We start from the raw sequence: 17,842 nt of genomic DNA, 5'->3' as shown, positions 1-17,842 counted from the left end.
GAAACCCTTTCCCCACTACCTGGTCTGCACCAGGACTGATGGGGACACTTTCACCACCACCAGGCTATGATTTTTCATGGAAACTATCAAAGAAAAGTTTGGTGAAGAATACTTTGAGTGGGATGTGGTAGAGATCGCTGCTGATCAGAACTACTTCTGCCACCCAATCTGCTCCTGCCAGCCAGTCTGTGGCCCTTTGTGCTTGTGACCATCTTGGCTGCTTCCAGATGCCCATTAATCCTCACCAATGTTTGAATATGGGTCAGGGAGTCATTTTTCATAGGGGCCTAAACTGATGAGAAACTCCGAACCAATTTGGAAGCATTCATTTTGTTTGACATGTTAGGAACGGTTGTAAGGACAATAGAATTGATACTGGCCTATATTCTGGGATTTGAAGAGGACACCCTGCCAGAGGAGATCAAGGTTGCATGATATCGGTATGACATGAAGCCATACATCCCACCACCCATGAGGTGTTTTCAGTGTTTGTGTTGTGGCCAAATCTCTTCTCACTGTCAGACGCCCCCTCTATGCAGTGAATTAGTATGCCCACTCTGTGTGGGGCACCCTTGTGTTCTGGGGCCTGTGTGTGTTGTCATGACCATCACTCTCCATGCTCTCCGAATTGCCCGGTTTATAAGAAACTACAGGAGTATAAGGTCGTTGATCGTTTGTCCTTCACGAGGCTCACCAGAAATTACTGTGTTCTGTCTGTGACATCTAACTTTGCCTCTGTTACACCCTTTCCCCCCTGTTCCTCCTATTTTTGCCAGTCCCAGCCCGTGTACTGTCCCCCTACCCTGCAACTCCCACGCCCTCCCCTCGACATGCCATTCCCCTAACTTTACTGGAGAAGTGTCCCCTTGTTCGTTGCCTGCTGGTGATAGGGCTTGTTCGTTGCCTGCTGGTGATAGGGCCTCCTCCAGGGACCCCTCCCTCTCTGCATCTCCCAGACTGGATGCTGGCTGCCCCAGGTCAGCCCAGGACCCACGGTCCTTGCGCCTCAAGGTTGCCTGCTTGCTGTCAATTCCAGATCTCGCAGAAGCCTGTTCTCTGGAACTTGCCCTCCTCGACCTACAAAAGAGGAGGAGGAGGAGGAGGAGGAGGAGGAGGAGAAGAAGAAGAAGAAGAAGAAGTAATGTGAGTTCAGGACAAGGCTCCTCTGGTGCCCCCCCCCCCCTCCCCCCCGGAGGTGCCAACTCCTCACGTGGAACGTCTTGTTCATGGAGGTCACCCCATCCTTATTGATAATGCATGGTGGTGTGATCAGTTTTGGCCCATTCCCCTCAAATTTGGATCCTAGTTCTGTGCTTATTCAGTGGAATTGGAAAGGATACTACAGTCATGTTCCAGAGTTGCAATCTCTTACTCTCTTTTACTCTGCAGCTTTTGTCATCCTCAAGGAATCTCATTTTACTTTTTGTGCTTTGTCAGAAACGGGTCAGCCCTTTGAGGGCTTCTAGTGGCATTTGCATGTTTGTCTGTATGATGTTGTTAGTACATGGCTCCCCCTTCATACTGAATTGGAAGCTTGCAAACCCTATATCCCTCCTGATAGGCCACTTATACCCACTACCTTAATTTCCCTATTTCAGCAACTGCCCTTTCCCTTCCTCCTCCTTGGGGATTTTAATGCCCGTCACCCCTTGTGGGACAGTGCTTCATTGGGATCTACATATAGACCAGTTTCTTGCAGACCATGACTTGTGCTTCAGTGCCACTTACAGCCACTTTCTCTGCCATAGATATTTCGCTCACTTCCCTATCTGTTCTCCCTTAATAACACTTTTCGTCACATTATGACCTCTGCAATAGTGAGCAATTCCTGTTGATTCTCTCATCCTTTCCCACCTTCCAATGACCACATTATCCCACTGGGCTTACTATCCCTCAGATTGGCCTATAGTGTTCACCCCTTCTTTGTCAGGTTGTATTGATGAAGTCATCTATAACATGCCCGATGCAAATAATCGCGCCGCCGGCATTGCCATCCCTTGCTCAGTGGGCACCTTTCACTGTTGACTGTTCCCATGGTGGAGTGCGGCCATTGCTGTCGCCATCTATACTCTCTGCAGGAGCCTTTCAGTGCCTTAACTGGCACCTGTCCTCTTCGGTTGTATTAACTTGGACCATCTTCACACCAAAGCCTGTTACTTAAACAGAGCAAGCGGGTGTGTTGGGAACACTTTGTCTCTTCCCTAGGTTTTCCTGCCGCTTCGATACTCTGCACTCTCCAAGGTCGTTAGCGACAGTATTCCATTCCGGACCTTGCCCTTCCAGGTGGCCTTGGGTTGCAAGGTGTTCCTTGAGAACTGATGGGTCTGTACAGTTTTCCAATGGCATTGCCATCAGCATCCTATACAGCCGCCTTCCTTCTCCACAAAAAGTGAGCTGAATCTTCCCACGTACATTTCATCCCTCCTCAGGCGGAATCCTACAATAAACCTTTCAATGAATGAGAATTTCTGGTCATCTCCTCTTCCCGTGATTCAGCCCCTGCCCAATTCCTTCCATGACATGTTGCTTCAATGCCTCAGTCTTCCACAACAACATGTCCTCCAGGTGTTTAACCATATGTGGCTCCAAGGCATTTTCCACCTCTCAGTGGAGCGACAGTATTATGGTTCCTGTCCTTATGCCCAGTAAGGATACTCCCCTGATAGTTACTAGTCAGTCAGCTTGACCAACATCCCCTACAAATTATTTGAGCAGATGGTGGCTTGTCAGCTGAGTTGGGTTTTCAAAGCCTGGGACCTCTTGTCTCCTTACCACTCCAGCTTTCGGGAGGGACGGTCTTTGATCGATCATCTGCTTCAGTTGGAAACTGCAGTTCAGCAGCCAAAGCAGTGCCATCTTGTCACAGGTTTCTTTGATCTTCATAAGGCCTGTGACATGGCTCGGTGCAATCAGATCTTACTTGCATTCCATGAGTGGAATCTTTGGGGTCCTATTCTGATTTTTATTTGACAGTTCCTGTCCTATTCAGAATTCGGGTAGGCAATGTTCTCAGCTCCCCACAGCCCCAGGAGAATGGCATTTCACAGTACTCCATACTAAATGTTCTTTTTCTCATTACTATTAATGGACTCGTGGCCTCTGTTGGACTGTTGGTCACCCCACTCTGTATTAGGGCTAGTTCCCACTCGATGGCATCTGCAGAGTGACAGCTCCAGGTTGCCATCCAGTGCACTTCAGTGGGAAATTCTCACACCATTTTCAACCCCCCCCCCCCTCCCGACTCTTCTTCACCTTTGTTGGGCCGTAGTTCTGTCCTGTCTGGACTATGGTTGTCAAGTTTGCCTCAGCTGCCCCTTTCACACTGCTCTTTTCAGACCCGGTCCATGGTTGTAGTATGGGCTTGGGCACCAGTGCCTTTTGCACTAGCCCTGTCTATATTCTTCTGGTTAACACTGGGATCCCTCCCTCTTTTCAGTTCAGTGTTCCCAGCTTGTGGTTTACTGTGCCATCACTATCTGCTCTTTCACTGCTGACCCCTCATATCCTTTTCGCAGCTTTAGGACATCACTTGCCCGCTGCCCACCTTCGGGTGGGTTTACCAGTTGAGCTTCACCTCACATCTCTTCGCAGCAATTTCCATCTTCCCTCTTAATCCTGTTCCCCACTTCTCTCTGCCTTGCCCCCCCCCCCCCCCCCCTCCTTTGTTAGTTCCTCGGCCCTGGATTCGGATGGATCTCTTTTGGGGTTCAAAAGTCTCGATCACTCCATAATGGTGTTCTATTGCTTGTTCCAACTGCTCTGTAGAGAATTTTAGGGCTGCTATTGCTTTTTACAGCAGTGGCTCTAAATCTGCCAATGTCATCAAGTACCCTTGGTGTCTGCCATTGATGACTGTGCTGCTTGTTTGGTTGGTTTCCTTTGGGTGCGTGGCCACATTTGTATCCCAGTAATAAGCTTGCCGCCGATCATCTGGCTGGGGAGTGGTCATCCCACCCCATTTTCCATGGCCCCTCTGGGGCGGATTTGCGGCTTCGCGTCAAATTCCTTTTTGCTCAGTTCATGGGCAGCTCTTGGGGAGGGTGCATCCCAGTCTAATAAACTTTGTGCAAGCAAGGGAACTCTGACCATGTGGCATTCTTCCCTCCACTCCCCCTGGTGGGAATGTACCATCCTCAGCCAGCTTTGTATTGGCCATACCAGGAAGACCCATGGATATTTACTCCATAATGAGTCACCTCTCCCCTTTGTAGTTGCAGGGCTCCCCTCACAGTGATCCATATTTTACTGGACAGCCCCCACTTTTTGGCACTTAAATATGCCCTCCTATCTTTGTTGTCCCAGGTGTTAGCAGATGACCCTTGCATGGGTATGTCCAGCCTCAGTTTTCTTCATAAAAGTGGTTTGTCCTCCAAGATTCAAGTATCTGAATTTTCTTTCAAAATTGTAGTCATTTGGTTAGTGTTGTCATTGGTTTGGGAAGTCTTAAGGCCTTGTCTCCACACTGGCCAGTCTGCAGGGTGTCCCAGAGGAATGGTTAATATTCGGGGATATGACAAGAATAATCAGTTGAAGAAAAAAAAAAGCTCTAAAATGCATATCTTAAGAACTATGAGCACTTACTCATGTTCACTACTGTAGAACATCTCGTCTAGTGAACAAGTGCTCATTGTTCTTAAGGAATGCATTTTAGAGCCCACATTTAGTAGATGTTTTTGTTTCAAATGATTGTCCTTGCCATGTTATTGAATATTCATGCTGGTCACCCTGTATGTGATCATTCCATTTTATATTTCTAAAATTCGTTACAGCCAGGTGTTTTATATGAGTTAACACATTCCAAATGTGGCTATTTAATATTATTCTCATATGATACTACAGCTCTGCAGTTAATGATATGCACGATTTAACATCTCTATTCGTTTAAAACAAGTTGCAATCTTCTTTGTGCCACTTGAAATCTTACCTTGACACCGGGGTACACACAGACAATGCACAATAAGATCCAGACATTGCAGAATGGCAATATGAACATTGAAAAATGTAATTCAGCTTGTAAACCCAAAATTAATGCTGTGTTTCATTTAGAACATTTATTTAAATAATAAATTATTATGATTATAGAGTTATTTTATGAAATCCATTTCATAAAAGAAATCTTCTTTTACATTTTTGGGTGAAAGTACTGTTATAATATGTAAGAACCATTAAGTAACATAATCAAAAAGTAAGTTTTCTTATACCTTAGAATTTTGGTTTTGAATAGTCCTTTCAACTTACTGAAAACATTGAAAGCTCTAGCTACATCCTTTTTGCAGCAAAACCTTCAATTTCAAATTCACTAGTTCCAGATAGAGGAGCACATGGTCTAATTACATTTATGTTTTTGTAACTGAAATTGCAGTAATATAACTTCTGTTTTTGTTACAGGCTTACTTCATTGGTGTGGTATGGAGTTGCTACAAGTACCTAACCCTTCGCCTAGCTGCTACACAGCGCACTATTCATTACATAGATCCTGATAGTCAATCACTGTTGCCAGACCTACCAGACTATGAGACAGCCATGTGTGATCCTCGATTTGCAGTTAAGAAGTTTCCAACTCCACCACCCTCATACAGTGCTGCAGTAGAAGTGCCCATGTCAATGTGTACTGAACCTGCACCTGTTCCAGTACCTCCACCAGTCACAACTCCCTACAATCCCTCTGTTGTGCCTCCTCCAGCCCCAGTGGCGACTCTGCCAGTTGAACCACCAACCACCACCACGACCGCCACCCCACCCACTCAGTCACCACAGAGTGCTCCATCACAACCTGCGGCCATTGCTACTACCGCAGAGCAATCTCGGCCCTCTGCCTAGTGAGGCTTCAGGTATATTTGATACCTCACCATCCATCTTTGAGAGGTCACTGATAAGAAAAGTAATTTCTTTAAAGATATTCCATATAACACCAAGAATTCTTCGTACAAGCAGTGAGGTATACAGAAACACTGTTAACAGTTGCAATAAATTGTACAGTGATTGATAGATTTCAGTATTTTAGTTCACATTGTATACCTCCTTGCTGTTAAAGGCTGTAGTTGTGTCACACACAGGCACAAACACACACACTAATTTGGCACACACATATAGCTTAATAATAATGTTATTTAATTGGATATATTTTGTAGTGTTATTCATCAAATTTATATTTATCAAATGTACTGAATTTTTAGATGGTAGTAAAGTACCTGTGAGTAGGTTCTGATTAGAAGGGTATGAAAAATTCTTTTAAGGTTTGGTGTTAGTTTAGTGTTGGATGGCAGGTCGTATTTAGGCAACGGAGCAGACTACAACAGTACGTTACAACATCGAATGACTGTCTTATCAACATCCATAGCTGTGGTGTTTATCCCAGGTTTCTTTTAAACTCGTCAGCATTTGTATGTCTTAAAATATTTTTACTTATTCAATACATACTGAACTGTTGAGTTCTACTGTAAATATTGGAGAGATCTGCAGAGAAACCACTTGATATTATTTATGACTGAAATTTATTGTTATAAACAGAGTCTATTCTTGACACTATATTTGACAGCTTCTCACTTTAAATAACTTAAAAAAGGGCAAGTAAAGAAACTAATTTTGGTGTTAGTGTTCATTGCTTAAATAAAGGACATATAATACATTCATAAAAAATAGAAACAAATAAGATTTTAATGTTGGGGCTTAATGTAAACATTAACGAATTTTACAGATATATGTATATACAAATTTAGAGAGAATAGGAAGTTTAAAAATTCTAATGTTCAAAGTTCCTGAACTGTGATGATGATGCAGGTTATAGTTCATAATTTTTGATGATTATTTCTTGTACATTCACTCAGTGTATATTTACAATCAGTGAAGTACACATTTAAACCTGTAATAAATTAAAGAGATTTGAATATTAAATTTGCTTGCTTTTAATTTATACGTATCTTATTTCAGTGTGCTTGCTCCAGTGTGTTCCTTTTTCCCTCCATACACTGTTTGGAAGTGATAGTGTGATATGTGGACTTTTGTACTGTAAAAATGTTAATGTATGTATTTGAAATACTTTGTAGTTTTTTTAAGGGGGTATTTAATTTTGAGTTTTGTGACGAAGAGCTTTGTTATTACTCCATATTTATTTAGCTATGTACATTTTACTATTTTGCAGTATACAAATATACATAATTGCAACCTGTGGTTGTGAAAATGTACTTGACCTCTTAGTAACAAATAGTCCGTAGCAAATGGGGAACATCATGGCTAATACCTCGATTAGTGACCACAATGTTGGTGAAGGGAGTCCGAATACCGTAACGTACAAACCCACCAAAAATAAATGCAAACATTTTTATTTGAAAAGCAGATAAAAATACCCTTGACATCCCCAAGAGCACTCCATTCCTTCTAAACTAACTATGTAAGGATAGACTGATTGTGGCTTAGATTTAAAAAAAAAGTATTGACAGCAATGGAGAGATTAGTACCAAAAAAATTAATAAGAGACAGTACTGATCCCCTATGGTACACAGAATAGGTCAGAATGCTGTTGCAGAAGCAACAAAGCAAGCATACCAAATTCAAACGAACACAAAGTCCCAAAAAATGTCAAGGTTTTACAGAAGCTCAAAATTTATGGCAGATTTTGAGGTCCTTTTAATAGTTTCCACAATGCTTCTCGGTCTCAAAACCTGTCAGAAAATCCAGAGAGATTCTGGTCATATGTCAAGTAAATCAGCACCAAGACAAGTGATACCTTCACTGTGTGATAGCAAAGGTGATGTTACCCATGACAGTGCCACTAAAGTGGAGTTACTAAATATGGTTTTCCACAAAATCCTTCGCAGAAGATGACAAAGTAAATGTTCCAGAATTCAAACTGAGATCAGCTACCAACTTGTGTAACTTATAAGTAGATCTCAGTTTGCAGAGCAACTCAAATCAATAAAAGCAAGTTGGTCAGCCCAGATCATTTACCAGTTAGGTTTCTTTCATGGTAGGCTGATAGAATAGTCCATACTTAACAACTGCTACAACAAACCACTTGTTGAAGGATCTATACCTACAGACTAGACAGTTTCACAGGTCACACCCGTGCTCAAAAAAAGGAAATAGGAATAATTACCAAATTACATACAACTATTTGCAGTAGGATTTTGGAACATAAATTAGCTGTTAGTACATTATGAAATACTTAAAAGAAAATGATCTGTTGATACATAGCCATTATGGATTTAGAAACTATTGTTGTTGTGAAACAACTGGATCTTTGTTCATGTCAACTTAGAGTGCTGTTGACTGGGGATAACAAGTTGTTTCCGTGGTATCGAGATTTCCAGAGGGCTTTTGATCCCATTCCTCACAGTCTGCTAATCAGTTTGCTTGCTTTTGGTGCATTGTCTTAGTTGTTTGAATTGATTCACGATTTCCTGTCACAAACGTCAGAGGTCATAGCAGTTGATGGAGATTCGGGGAACTCCAGATATCACTTCTGTTTTACTCCAAGGAAGTGTTACAGGACTTCCTCCATTCCTTATCAATATAAATAATTTGAGTGTCTGTGCAGCTCTCTCAGGTAATGCTGTCATTTATTGTCTAGTAGTCATCAAAAAAGAAACGCGGAGGATTGAAAAGAGGACTCGCCAAAGAAAAAAAGAGAGAATGGATGAAAGCAAGTGTCAAAGAAATGGAGCTCATGAGAAGCAAAAATGAAATAAGAAAATTCTATAGAGGTGAATGCGGCACGGAAGCCTTTTGGTAGTAAAACAAGCTTAATAAAAGATAAGAGAAGGGAATATGCGAAAGATGGCGCAGGTATTTTGATAGTCTCCTCAACCCTAGAATAACTATACCAGAGAATCCAATGGGGAAGAGGGCCCAGACAACAACACTACCCACCAAATAGAGAAGAAGTGAAAACTGCCATGAAGAAATTTAAAAACAATAAGGCGGCAGGGATAGATGGTATTCCAGCAGAACTGTTTAAGCAAGGAGGTAGACAGCTTGCACGAAGCCTTCTGAAAATGGTCATCAGAATATGGGAAGAGGAGGAAATGCCCCAACAATGGAAAGAGGGTATTGTATGTCTCATATATGAGAAAGGAGATAAGATAGAGTGTGGCAATTAGAGGGATCGCACTACTTAATTTAGTATATAAAACCTATTCTACAGAATACTCCCAATCATACAGAGGAAGACGGGGCCGTACCAATGCGGATTTCTGTCTGGTAAGTCATCTATAGATCAAATATTCACCTTAAGACAAATCCTGGAAAAAAACAAACAAATATTGGGTTGGCACGCATCACCTCTTTATAGATTTTAAAGCATCTTATGATAGCATAAATAGAGAGCAGTTACATCAAGCCCTAGATGAACTGGGAATCTTGAGAAAGTGGGTAAGACTGGTGAGAATGACAATGAGCGAAACACAAGGTAGTGTAAGAATAGGACGAATGATGTCCAATACATTGAGTATTAGAAACAGTGCGATAAGGGGATGGATGCATTGGCATGTCTTCTCTTTAATGCTGCCCTGGAGTAGGTGATGAGATACGCAAACCTTCTGAATAGAGGAACAACCTTCTAAGAATCAGTGCAGATCCTGGCCTACGCAGATGACATAGATATAATAAGAAGAACCCAAAAAGCAATGGAAGAGACATTTACAGCTCTTGAACAGGCTAGTAGGAACACGGGGTTAATTATTAATGAATGAAAAACAAAATATATGGCAGCTGGAAAAGCACATAGAGAAAATATGCCAAATTCAATAACAATGGGCAATTATACAGGGTGTTACAAAAAGGTACAGCCAACCTTTCAGGAAACATTCCTCACACACAAATAAAGAAAAGATGTTATGTGGACATGTGTCCAGAAACGCTTAATTTCCATGTTAGAGCTCATTTTAGTTTCTCAGTATGTACTGTACTTCCTCGATTCACCGCCAGTTGGCCCAATTGAAGGAAGGTAATGTTGACTTCGGTGCTTGTGTTGAAATGCGACTCATTGCTCTACAGTACTAGCATCAAGCACATCAGTAAGTAGCATCAACAGGTTAGTGTTCATCATGAACATGGTTTTGCAGTTAGTGCTATGCTTACAAATGCGGAGTTGGCAGATGCCCAATTGATGTATGGATTAGCACGGGGCAATAGCCGTGGCGCGGTATGTTTGTAAACAGATTTCTAGAACGAAGGTGTCCAGACAGGAAGACATTTGAAGCAATTGATTGGCGTCTTAGGAAGCACGGAACATTCCAGCCTATGACTCGCGACTGGGGAAGACCTAGAACGACGAGGACACCTGCAATGGACGAGGCAATTCTTCGTGCAGTTGACGATAAGCCCAATGTCAGCGTCAGAGAAGTTGCTGCTGTACAAGGTAACGTTGACCACGTCACTGTATGGAGAGTAATAAAATGAGCTCTAACATGGAAAGTAAGCATTACCGGACACATGTCCACATAACATATTTTTTTTCTTTGTGTGTGAGGAATGTTTCCTGAAAGTTTGGCTGTACCTTTTTGTAACACCCTGTATGTTTGAGAGATTTGAACATTTCAAGTACCTGGGCTCGACAGTTACGCATCTAAATGATACCTCCTATGAAATTAATCAGAGATTAATACTAGCCAATAGAGCCTATTTTGCCTTAAGAAGACTTATATCCTCAAGGCTCCTGACTCATACCATGAAATTAACTGTGCAAATCACTTATATGACCAGTGCTTACATATGCCTCTGAAGCCTGGACATTAACTAAAGGTAATGAAACACTGGATGCATCTGAAAGAAAGGTACTTAGACGAATTATCGGCCCAATCTGTGAAAGAGGAAGTTGGAGGTAGAGGTACAACCCATCAGAAGGATAGTGAAATCATCCAGACTGAGGTGGGCGGGATATGTGGCTCGCATGAATGATACAGAAGGACCAAAAAGAATATTACAAGGAAAGCCAGGAGGGCAGAGAGGACATGGTCAACCAAGAGCAAGCTGGGAAGTAGTAGTAATCGAAGATCTTAGGAACATGGGCTATAGAAACTGGAGAGTATTGGCAAAGGACAGAGAGAAAAGGAAGGAAATTTTAGAAGAGGCCAAGGTTCATCATCTGTAGAGCCAAGAAAGAAGAAGAAGAAGTCATCAGAAAATTGAAACCAATTGCAAAATGATTGAGACAAGGTGTCTGTATTGTTTGGAAAATGGCAATAGGCTATTTTCCTATGTTAAAATATGGCTCAGATTGTTGTTATCCTGAATGATTATAACGTTCAAATAGCATTTTTGATCAATATTCTCTCAAACTATCTGTTACTTTTATGCGATTAAAGCTTTAAAGTCATTGTATTACAAAATTTGGTCTTATGATCAAAAACTTGCTCTTACTGGCTAAAGGTCCGGTGACATCACCTATGGAGACTAAGACACAGCTATACATGTGTTATGGGAGTTTCTGCCAAAATTACTAGAGTCTTTCCATACTTTTTCTGCAAGCAGTTTAGCTATTTAATGATGGAAAACAGATTTACAACTTTTAAGTAAAAATGGGAAGGAATTTTCTCAAGGCTACGCGTGGAAACCTTCTGAAAGTTGATGCGTTGTATGATCTCTCTGTTCTTCAAAATAACCCAGGTTTTTGTGCTCTGGCAATAACAAACATGAAAACTGCATTGCATGGGGACTGGGGAGGATGTACTGTGACGTAACTGTTCTGTCATAGAATTGTCTCAAAACTGAGGGAATCTGGAACTGGATTATTTGGTTGGCCCATGCCGAAGAGATTTTCGATGGCACCTTGTGAAAGGCTGCGCAATAAAAGGCAATGTGTACCTTTTTCGTTCAGAAGATAATTCTGATTGTTAATTGCTACTGCTGTTGCCAGAACTACTACTGTTTTCCAGGTAGTTTTCAAATAGTGTAGTAACACTCTTGGGGAATTATAAGGCATCGTTGTTTTTGTTTTCAGCAGCCTTACACACAAGTTTTTCTGTTCCTTCAGATTATTAACTTAAACCACTGGAAAATTGCATCTTTTAATGAACTGCATAATTTAGTTGAACCTTAATGTAACTGTTGTTCTCGTGCATACTTCTGGTGAAACATTATGATTTAAAAGGGCGTAAGCAGGACCAGCTTTCATTTGAGTGTAATGCCCTAGTGTTACTACATTTCTTCGTAGGTTCCAAGTAATGTTCAGTTATTTCCTTTGTCAAAATCCTACAGCTTTACGAAGGCTCAATGGAGGTTGTCGGAAGTGGCAAATTGTTGTCTTCAACAACTTATTTGGGAAGAATAGTGTGGTCAGAAATTGTTAAATGGTATCTCAGATTTTTCAGAAGAAGAGGTACATCAGGCATGAAGTAAAGTTTCATTACACCATTTGTGTGATTCACAGTGGAGTCAGTAAGTGAAAATAGATATTAAAATGTAATATGATATAGAATTTAAAGCTCTTACACAACTGTACTACAAGTCCAGAATGAGGGTGCTTTGATAAGAGGTAGAAAAAGCAATAGAAAATGTTTGTTTTTTAGACAACTCTTCTCACTTCTCGACATAGTATCCTTTGAGGGATATATGTTTGGCCCAGCGATCCTCCAGCTTTTTCATCCCATTCGAAAAGTGGGTTCAGTTAAACTGCAAAATACCTGTTGACTGCAACTTTCACTTCCTCATTGGATGAAAACTGCACCTAGCAAACCAAAATTTAAAGATAGGGAACAGGAAGAAGTCACATTGGCTTAACTCTGGTGAGTAGTGTGGATTCAAAACCCAGTTCATGGAATTTCACCATTGTTGTTGCTAATGTGTGGAATGGTGAAAGAGCAGCTTTTTGTGCGCCGACTGCCTTCAGCCAACATAAGTTTCAAACAATCCAACAATGAAACATTACAGTCCATTTATGGTTCTGCCTTTTTCCAAGTAATATATGAGGATTATTCCTTGGAAATCCCAAAGAAACAGTGACCGTCACCTTACCAGCTGACAAAATGGTCTTTGCCTTCTGTGCACTTTCATCAGTTTCATGCTTGCAGTCTCAGCAATCTCCACAAATTTTTATTTGGCAATCTTGAATTACCATAATCATGGATTCTGTCAGTGGTTTCCTTTGCTGTGACCTGAGGTGGATGGCTTCGTCTGTGGTGCTTGTGCAACTACCTTTCAATTCATTAATCCAAAAGTAAATGGTCTTCAATGATGGTGCAGAGTCCACATGAACTTCATCCAGTTTTGTTTTGACTGGTGCAGCAGTCCAACCCTTCAGATGAAAATGTTTATAACAGCACAAAACTCTGTTTTCTCCATTTTCAATTGCAGACAGGACACTGACCAATTCAGATGACTGTCACCAATGAACTGCAAGCTGTACATTGTTGAAATTCTGTGTACTATCCTTGGACTAATCAAGGATGCCAGCCATGAAGGCAAAACAAGTGTTCCATTATTTCTTGGAAATGTGCCAAGCATACCAAACTGCCCTTGTAAACCTAAGGAGAGAGCAGTATTAAGTGGAAAGTATAGGGGAAAAAGAACTCTTGCACAGAATGAGGATCAATCTTGAGATTATTGCATTAGATGCCCAGCAGGCTACATATTACACTGCAAGTGACACCAGGTTCATATAGAGTATTTCTGTTAGGACTATCCTGATGTTTATAAACAGACACAGTGACCACAGTCTCATTTGGATCTCTACCAGCAAATTGCAACAATGTTTTACATTTCTTCTCATTCTGTGGAAAACACAAAAACAATTTTTGAGAACTTTATATAAATGTATTTGTACAATATGGTACTACACAGCATTTGTAATCCATTTTTCCAAAACAAGATATCACTGTGAATGAGCTTTACAACAATAGGAGAGGTGTGCTAGCCAGTGATGTCACATGACTCAAGTGGCACATTTTAGCAGGCCTTTAAATTATGTGAACTACATTTCCACTTTTTTTTTTTTTTTTTAAGTACTGAAATTGGTGAGGGGAAAAGCTTGTTATAACCATTAAATGACATAATCAACCATCTTAGGTGATGTCTAGTAAATGGTCAAATACCTTATTGAACCTAAATAATGAAAAATATAAAGTCGACCACATGAGTACTAAAAACATCTGTTAAATTTTAATTACTCGATAAATATCACAATCTCAAGTCTTTCAATTCAACTAAATACCTAGGAATTATTATGAACAACTTAAATTGGAACAATCATCTGGATCATTTTGGGCATTAGGCTAACGACAGACTGTGTTTTATTGGCAGAACACTTGCAAGCCTCAACAAATCACTAGACTGCCTATAATAAGGGTGTCCGCCCTCTGCTGGAGTACTGCTGTGCAGTATGGGATCCTTACTGATGGGATTGATGGAGGACATCAAAAAAGTTAAATAGTTCACTTTGTATTATTGTAAAATAGGGCACAGAGTGTCAAATATATCGTACGAGAATTGAAATAGCAACCATTAAAATCAAGGTGTTTCTTGTTGCAGCAGGTTGTTCTTATGACAATTCAATCACCAGGTTTCTCCTCCAAATGCAAAAATATTTTTTTTGATTCCTACTTACATAGGGAGGAATGGTCGCCGTACAAAATAGAGAAACTCAAGCATGGCCAGAAAGATTTAGTTGTTCATTTTCTCTGCTCGCTGTTTGAGAGTCGAACAGTGGAGAAATAATCTGACAGAAGGTTCATCAAACTACTTTCAGGCACTTAAGTGTGATTTGCAGAGTAGTCATAGATGTAGTTGCCTAAGAATCTTACTTCTACTGTTTACCAGTAGAAGGGAGGAAGACCCAGTGCTTGTGTGCCTCTGAAATTATAATTCTGCTTTGAGTTCCCACTGGCATGAAACAGGAGGGGGAAGAGCCTCTGTAATTTCTAATTGAAAACTGATTCTTGAAATGTGCATTATGTAACTTAGTACTTTGTGTGTAGAGAAGTAATCAGTGGAAGTAGGATGCCTTCAGGCTGTTAAGGAATGGTTCTGTCTGTTATCAGTCTTAGCTATACAACACGCTAAAGCACTGTGGTAGTGACTGTGAATGCAGTATTGATTCCAGTGCGCTGCTTGCGAGAAAGAGGCGCGGTGTGTATCCCCTACACCTCTCCTCCTCCCCTCACCACCCCTCCTCCTCATCCATAAACTAGATAGAAGTTGCATGCTTATGCTCCCAGCACCCCAGCAAAAGGGGCAGGTTATATTATGCATATAATAACATGGCTTATGTGGGACATTATCAGCAGCTCATTACAGAATAAAACTGGAAATGAGTTTGTAATTAAAGATCATGTGCAACATGCCCTGTGGTCTGTAAAACTGAAGTATATATTCTGCATTTTATGCTCACCCAACAAGTAATTGTACATACCGTCATGATAAGTGTTAACAGAAAAAGGAATTTTTTGATACTATTTGTGATGTAAAAGTAGTGGCTGTAAAGTGTTATTGCACAAAAAAAGATAGAAAATAATGTAGTTAAGGACCAACCTCTTGATACCTGAAAATGGGTACACAACTGTACCAAATGGGAACATTATGAAAGAACAATTGCAAGACATTGATACTTTTGTGTGGTTAACTTCCTTAACATCATTGATTTTAACACTCACCATCTGATGTGGAATCCTGACAAAGAAGATCAATCCACTGGGCAGGACTATTGTAGACACGACAGAGGAAAAAAAAGGAGCTGCTGCTGTTAATAAATGATGTGGCCTGTAATTATGAGAAATTGGCAAACTCTGCAACTATCTGTAATAGATGTTATTCTATCTCTTACAATATATCCATGCATACTGAATGACAGTTGTTAGATTTCGTGAGATCTGATCATCTCTCAATGATGACCACACTTTCAGTCAATGACAGGGTGCTCCAAACTCCAACTTACAAATGGGATGTTAAAAATCTGAAGTTCCACAGATCCAGTGTCCTCTATACCTAATGCTTGGTTTCACTCACGAAGAGTTTGTGTTAACTCGAGAGGGGCAAAAAAATCAGTGGCAATGCAGATGATTAGAAAACCCATTACATTAATTTATTTTTGGTGCATAAGAAGACAGAGAATATGAATAATCTCATATATGTTCGTAGTATTGTGGCAACTGAAGGGAATGACAATCTTGAAGTTTTTGGAAAAATTATATTTTGTCTTAAAAATTCTGATGGCTTATCTTCCACTCCACATGCCTTATTTCATTTTAGATATCTCAGTGCTCTGTCAAATTATTTTTACAGTAGAGCGTCACCATCTTACGTTCACTACTTCTGCTTCCCTTTCCTCAGAATTGGTTTCAATTTTTTTTACTTTGTGTAGCCCTTGTACATATATTATTTCTGTCTTTCAGCTTTTCCTAAATTGCTTAGCTCTGATCTCTTGACTTGTATGCAGCTGCTTCTCTTTCCTTAATTTTCCTATAAGGGACCACTGTCTTTCCTATAGTCATGTATTTCTCCTCTAGCCATTCACACTTTGCCAGTTTTGCACTTTCTGTCAATCTCATGTTTTAGACATCTGCCTTCTCTTTTGCCTGTTTCACATTTGTATTTACTCCTTTCATCAATTAGATTCAGCATCTTGTGTTATCCAGTGATTTTGTCTACTTGATCATCTGTTGGCTTCAGTGTCATCTCTTGAAGCTACCCATTCCTCTTCTATTGTTTCAGTCAGTTACTGATGAATGTTCCCTTTGATATCCTCAGCACCTCTGTTTCTTTTAAATTATTCTGTTTCCATCTTCTTAATTTTCCACCTTTCTGAAATTTCTTCAGTTTTAATTTACAGCTCATAACCAATAAATTATGGATAGTGTCCACATCAGCCCCTGGAAATGTTTTATACTACAAAATCTGGCTTCATAATCTCTGTTTTACTATTGCATAATCTGTTTGAAACCCTCTGGTGTCTTTAGCTCTCTTACACATTTACCTACACTCTTCTTTCATGATTCATAAACCAAATGTCTGCAGTAATAAAATTGTGCTTAATGAAAAATTCTGCTAGACAACTTTCACTTGAATTCCTTTCCTGTAGTCCTTGTTCTGCCATTTCTCCTTTTTTCTACTGTTGATTTCCAATCCTTTATCCAATTAAATTTTCACCTATCTTAAAACACTAAATAATTTCTTTTGTCTCATCATACATTCCTTCAATCTCTTCATCTGCAAAGCTAGAAGACATGTATATATACTTGCATTACTGTGGTGAGTTTTAGCTTAGAGAATACATGCACTATGTTTTACATAATGCTTCACTAGCATTTCTATTTTCTTTTACATTATTAGCCCCACCCTATTTGATTTTGGGTTGATAATCTTGTACTCACCTGGGCAGAAATCATATTCTTCCTGACAATAAATTTTACTAATGATTTGATTCATAGCTGTTATTTTTGGAGTAACTATGGTATATATATTTTTTTCTTTCAGAATAAAATTCAGTATTTAGCTGCACAATAGGTAAACTTACTCCACTTAACCAGTTTTGACAGATTAATCTGCCAGACTTGTCTCCATGATACTAGAAAGAATAACAAATTTCAGCTACACCATCAGTACACATGGCACCATCAGCCACTCATAAATTAAATTCTTTGCCAGCGTTTGTAAGTCCTTTTAAACTTTACATTTATATTTGCACATGATTGGTGATTGAGCTTTGTTATTTAACTTATAACTTGCTTTTCATATGCCCTAATTACACTTTTTGTATGGTTTCATATATGTTCCTTGTTGCTAGCATACCAATTTGACTCTTTAAGTATGATTTTTAATACACTTCTTGTACTTTACATACATGTATGACAATGTTCTAGTAATGGATATTTTCCTAAATTTTATGAACTTCTGAAAATGTCAGATTACTCTG

The 17,842-nt window shown here is 40.0% G+C and overlaps 1 protein-coding gene across 4 annotated transcripts in view; it reads left to right on the top strand.

Moving 5' to 3' along the window:
• Nucleotides 1-6,909, top strand: part of LOC126166879 (lysosomal-associated transmembrane protein 4A) — a 31,845-nt gene extending 24,936 nt beyond the window's left edge. For all 4 annotated transcript variants that reach the window (XM_049920438.1, XM_049920437.1, XM_049920441.1 and 1 more), the window contains exon 6: nt 5,389-6,909. In XM_049920438.1, the coding sequence (XP_049776395.1) occupies nt 5,389-5,820 (432 nt within the window). In that variant the 3' untranslated portion in view covers nt 5,821-6,909. The remainder of the gene's footprint in view (nt 1-5,388) is intronic.
• The last annotated feature ends 10,933 nt before the right edge of the window (nt 6,910-17,842 follow it).

This window comes from Schistocerca cancellata, chromosome 1 (assembly GCF_023864275.1).
Source record: "Schistocerca cancellata isolate TAMUIC-IGC-003103 chromosome 1, iqSchCanc2.1, whole genome shotgun sequence".
Lineage (NCBI taxonomy): Eukaryota > Metazoa > Arthropoda > Insecta > Orthoptera > Acrididae > Schistocerca > Schistocerca cancellata.
Note: the sequence above shows the minus strand (reverse complement) of the source record. Positions and strands in the feature narration are given on the sequence as shown.